The 5,379-nt window shown below is 37.1% G+C and overlaps 1 protein-coding gene across 1 annotated transcript; it reads right to left on the bottom strand.

The window, feature by feature from the left end:
• Positions 1-1,348: 1,348 nt before the first annotated feature.
• Positions 1,349-4,200, bottom strand: LOC141651220 (uncharacterized). The gene is made up of 5 exons (XM_074458940.1): positions 3,880-4,200; positions 2,756-2,815; positions 2,409-2,462; positions 2,185-2,322; positions 1,349-1,726 (listed from the first exon to the last, which is right to left on the bottom strand). The coding sequence occupies exons 1-5, from the start codon at positions 4,198-4,200 to the stop codon at positions 1,349-1,351; spliced, it is 951 nt and encodes a 316-aa protein (XP_074315041.1).
• Between the last annotated feature and the right edge of the window lie 1,179 nt (positions 4,201-5,379).

Raw genomic sequence — 5,379 nt, 5'->3', positions numbered from 1 at the left:
CAAGTTTAAGGACAACTTGACAAACCTTCATACAATAAACCATCCAAGGACCCCGAGCAAACATCTCACTCAAAGGGTCGGGCTGAAATCCCCACACAACTCTCTTTTTGTGGTGACTACCACCCTCTCACTGGTGAAGAGACCTCACACTATATCGTTGTTGAGGGTGCATCTCTCACACACTTATAACACATATAAGAACTTTCTTATATTGAAATACTCACCCTAATAAACCTACGTAACATAAACATGTTACATGTAATATATTATTAATGTAAATGTATATTTCTAATTTAATGTATAACATAATCTTTACATTAATCCCATCTTATTCATTAACTTGTCAAAAGTAATTCATCTCCTTTGTCATCATCAATACCAAGTAATTAAATTCGCTCATATCTCAACATTCCCTCTCGAATTGAATTCCTAGGTAATATCAATAACATCGATTTGTCTTTCTTCCATTCCTCTTGACTAATTTCCCCCTCAAGAAAACACTTGGATTAACTTGTACCGCCGTTTCAAGTCAACGGGACAAGCCACCCGACTACCACCTATCGGGAAGACTTTCGACACAAATACCAAATTCACAAACCTTTTCAAACCAAGGACCACATCATTGTCGTCTTCTCCAACGATAATATCTGTCCATCTTGCACCGCCATTATTATCACATAACGGGACCCACTGCCTGATCAGAACATTATCTGGAAGACTTTCGACACAAGGAACCACCACAGATCTCTAATCGTGAGGTCAAAGCGAGAGTTCATCATTTGAGGTCCACCACACGGACCCACCCGAACCATCGGCTCTGATAACACTGTTGGGGAAAATTAGCGCTCACACATAAAGAAGGAAAAAAAATGCAAGAACATGATTTTTACGTGGTTCGGCAAATGCCTACGTCCACCATCTCATCCATAATATATTATCATCTCATAAGTACAAGTTTAAGGACAACTTGACAAACCTTCATACAATAAACCACCCAAGGACCCCGATCAAACATCTCACTCAAAGGGTCGTGCTGAAATCCCCACACAACTCTCTTTTTGTGGTGACTACCACCCTCTCACTGGTGAAGAGACCTCACACTATATCATTGTTGAGGCTGCATCTCTCACACAATTATAACACATATAAGATCTTTCTTATATTGAAAAACTCACCCTAATAAACCTACGTAACATAAACATGTTACATGTAATATATTATTAATGTAAATGTATGTTTCTAATTTAATCTATAACATACATCTTTACATTAATCCCATCTTATTCATTAACGTGTCAAAAGTAATTCAACTCTTTTGTCATCATCAATACCAAGGAATTAAATTCGCTCATATCTCAACACCACCATAGAAGATAAGACGACCCCAATAACTACCTTTGTTACCATCATCTAAAGTGGTATAAAACGGAATACAATCTTCATATTTTTCGGTATCACTAGGGTCTACAGTCTGTGAATTTTCACTCACAACCGTAACTGTCTGAAAAAATGCGGATACCTTTGTATCATAGTGTGCTTTCTTCCCACTGCCCATGTCAGGTTGCGGTTCTTTTATTCCGGGATTGTCGATCTCTCCTCCCCATTCAACTTGTGATGCTACCCCGGCTAACGTTATGAACAAACTATTAGGCCAGTATCCTATTAGAATCTTGTTTTTTCCGCCTCTCGCAAAAATTGATAACCACCAGTTTCCATCGTCTTGATGCTACAATATATAATGTTAGCATCATCAAGCAAACCATATTGTTGTTAGTAATGCTATAGGCAGCATTAATAACAATAACAATAACAATAACAATGTGACAATCGGGTTGATAGCGGTTTTGGTCAATTATGAGTTAAGTCAAAGCGGGCCAGGTCATTATTGGGTGATAATTTTTGGATCGATAATTTCATGTTTAAAGCATATATAAGTGTTATTAGTTTAACATTAAGCTAAAATAACTAAGATAATTCATTATCAGGTCGTCCGGCAGATTCAGCGAATATTAGGCGACATCTCATTTCGGGTTATGAGAAATAAGATTGTTATTGGTTTAACATCGAGTCAGGCCGGTCTCAATTCACCCAATTTTGGGTTTTGTCTAGTCGGGTCAACTTTTGTTAGCTTTGAAAAACAAGTGTATGTATATCGTTCGGATATTTTTAGTTACAGAGTATTACCTTCTCGATGGTTATGTCCCATGTCCATTTAACGCCCTGAATTTGAGAATATATCTCAGGAATTAAGACTAGAGGAACTTTTCTATCAACTTGTACGAAACATGGATATTGTGTGTTGATGCATCCTTTTCCACCTGCCTATGTGAAAATAATTTTAATAAAAAAAATATTTTTCAAGGATATAATGTAGCCAGCATTTCTTTCTATGGAAAAATAAGGCTTACAGAAAATTTCGCATATAGATGACCTTCAGAATCCTTAAACACGGTAGGATTGACCTATGTCAAGCAAAAAAAAAAAAAAACCGTGTTAAAACAGGTTAAATAACATTCTATGGAGTTCTTGGAAGAAATAACGTTTTTGCTACTCAAATAATTATGTCTTTGTCCTGTTTAATCTATTTGACCTATTTAAATTTCAACGGTTATACTTTTCTTGAATCAAAGTTTGTGCAAGAGAAAGTTTTTTTAACTGACCATTCAACCCGCCTCGATGCTGTCCGGCCCATTTGAAAGTTTCATCCGACTCGCCGACCATTGACCGGTTGCACATTCGGTTTATAAAGACATACGAAAGCTCGGGATCCAAAGAATTTCTTGGCAGCATCTGGTTTTGTACGTACTACAACATTCTGTTTCCAAACAAGTAATATTAATTTTCATGTGAAATGCCAATTTAAAATCGAACACAGGTGTGAGACGGTCTCACAAAAGACATCAAAGGTGATTCGGTAGCAAAACAGAATATATAAAAAAGAATAATGAATAAAAAGGTTACTGATGTGCTCTGTATATTAAAAGTAACGTAAAGTTGACAAAGAATTATGGAGAATTATATCTAATAATAAAATAGGCCATCATTATAAGACCGTCTTACGCATTGATTTTTAGGTTGAAAGAACGGAGGAATAAACTGTTGTTGATCGATTGCATCTATGCCATCCAAAATTGGAAGGGGCAACTCTCTTGATACGCAAATTACTCAAAAGAATAAGATTCGTTAGAGTTGCAGCGGATTAATAAAACTGGACAGTGCTGAGAACTGTCTGATTGTCGATTTTATATGATTTGAACGGTTTAATGAACTGTCTGATTCATAACGAGAACTTAGTAATTTTTATGTGTTTTTTGTGATATAAACGAAACAAGAAAATAAAAGGATATTTGCTTGAGCTAGACCTATAGCTCAACCAATGGTGAATTATAATCAAGACCTATTGATTATAACTCGTGTTAATGTTCGAAAACGCGTCAAAAAATAACGGGGTTTGGAACGAAACTCGTCGAACCTTGATGCTTACACAATGTAAACGAAAAATTTGCAAGTTTATTGATAATTCTTGGATGTGAAATAAGGATACAATAGCTCCCTATTTATACTAAGCTAGACCGACTCCTAGAGGACTTAAGGAAACAATCGACTTCCCTAATCTTACTCGACTTAAGCTATGGCTAATTTGCCTTATTATAATCCTAATACTTTTAGGGAAAATAATTAAAGGAAATAACAACAAGGAAATAATTAACTAAACCAGATTTTAAGAAAATTGGAAACTTTCCTAAAACCGGATAGACTACTAATTAGGAAAACTTAAATAAGGAAAGATATGGCAATCGACTTTGTGCTTGCCTATGCACGTTTCCTTGCTTATCCACACTCGGTCTTTGTTGCTTGGCGTCCAAGGTAAGACTATACTTGGAGACCAAGTAAACACACGACTCCTTTGGCTGACTCGGACTTGGCACCAAATAGCTGATGGATCTGAACAGTCCTTGGGACTGTTTTATTTAGCTGTTCCAAGTCTAAGTTAACTTCCTCATCAATCAATATCGTATCATCCCCTCCCCCTTTGAAAGGAATTGTCCTCAATTCAGAAATCCCATCATCGTCAAGGTATGGAGATAGATCCCCGACATTAAATATAGCATGTACTCCATAGTCTCCTGGAAGTTCGATCTTGTATGCATTATCATTCACTTTCTCGATCACTTTGTAAGGTCCCTCGGCCCTTGGCATTAATTTGTTCTTCCTCTTGCTAGGGAACCCTTCTTTCCTATAATGTAACCCTACCAAATCTCCTGGATTGAAAAGCCTTGGCTTCCTATGTTTGTTTGATTTTTTCTTGTAGGCCTCATTAACGGTTTTGATCCATTCCCTTACTTGTTAATGCAACTTGATCATAGACTTCAATTTTGACTCCGCATCCTTATGCACCAATTCATTTTTAGGTAACGGTATCAAGTATAACGGTAAGTAAGGATTCAAACCATAAACAACTTCAAATGGAGAGTGAGTTGTTGCAAACGTGGGAGAACGATTGTAAGCGAACTCGGCATGTGCTAATTTTAAATCCCAATCCTTTTGAGTCTTGCTTACCAATCCTCGCAAAATAGTTCCAAGAATACGATTAGTAACTTCAGTTTGCCCATCTGTTTGAGGATGGTGTGAAGTACTAAACAAGAGCTTTGTTCCAACCTTCCTCCATAACGTGTTCCAAAAGTAACTCAAAAATTTTGAATCACGATCAGAAACTATTGTCTTTGGTATTCCATGTAGACGAACGATCTCCTTGTAATACAAATCAGCCACATTGCTTGCGTCATCCGCCTTGTTACAAGCCACAAAATGCGCCATCTTGGAGAAACGATCAACTACTACCAAGATAACATCCTTACCTCGTTGAGTGCGAGGCAAAGCAACAATGAAATCCATCGACACATCTTCCCATGGTCTAATTGGAACCGGAAATGGGGTGTATTCTCCGGGCTTGAACTTGCTTTTCATAAGATGAGAAGTCACACACTTGCTCACAATGTTGTATACATCTCCTTGCATCTTTGGCCAATGAAAATGTTCCTTCAATACATCCAATGTCTTTTGCACACCAAAATGACCAGCTAACCCACCTCCATGTGCTTCACGCACCAATAATTCTCGAACTGAATGCTTAGGTACACAAAGAAGATTACCTTTGAAGAGGAATCCGTCTTGAATCACGAATTCTTTGAATGAACCATCTTGACATTCCTTGTAAATCTCTCCAAAATCAATATCTTCAATATAGTAATCTTTCAAGGTCTCAAAACCTAGCAAACGAACTTCAAGTGTAGATAACAATGAATAACGGCGTGAAAGAGCATCTGCGACAACGTTACTCTTACATCCTTATACTCGATGAAAAATGAAACGATTTTA

The sequence above is a fragment of the Silene latifolia genome, chromosome 4 (assembly GCF_048544455.1).
Source record: "Silene latifolia isolate original U9 population chromosome 4, ASM4854445v1, whole genome shotgun sequence".
Lineage (NCBI taxonomy): Eukaryota > Viridiplantae > Streptophyta > Magnoliopsida > Caryophyllales > Caryophyllaceae > Silene > Silene latifolia.
This window is presented reverse-complemented; position numbering and strand designations above follow the sequence as displayed.

Coding starts and splice junctions, on each gene's coding strand:
- LOC141651220 (XM_074458940.1), bottom strand. CDS start 4,200: ATGCCAAGGGCCGAGGGACCTTACAAAGTGATCGAGAAAGTGAATGAT. Junction 2,463..2,755: donor TCTTTGGATCCCGAGCTTTC/GTATGTCTTTAT, acceptor TGCTTGACATAG/GTCAATCCTACCGTGTTTAA. Junction 1,727..2,184: donor GGGACATAACCATCGAGAAG/GTAATACTCTGT, acceptor TATATATTGTAG/CATCAAGACGATGGAAACTG.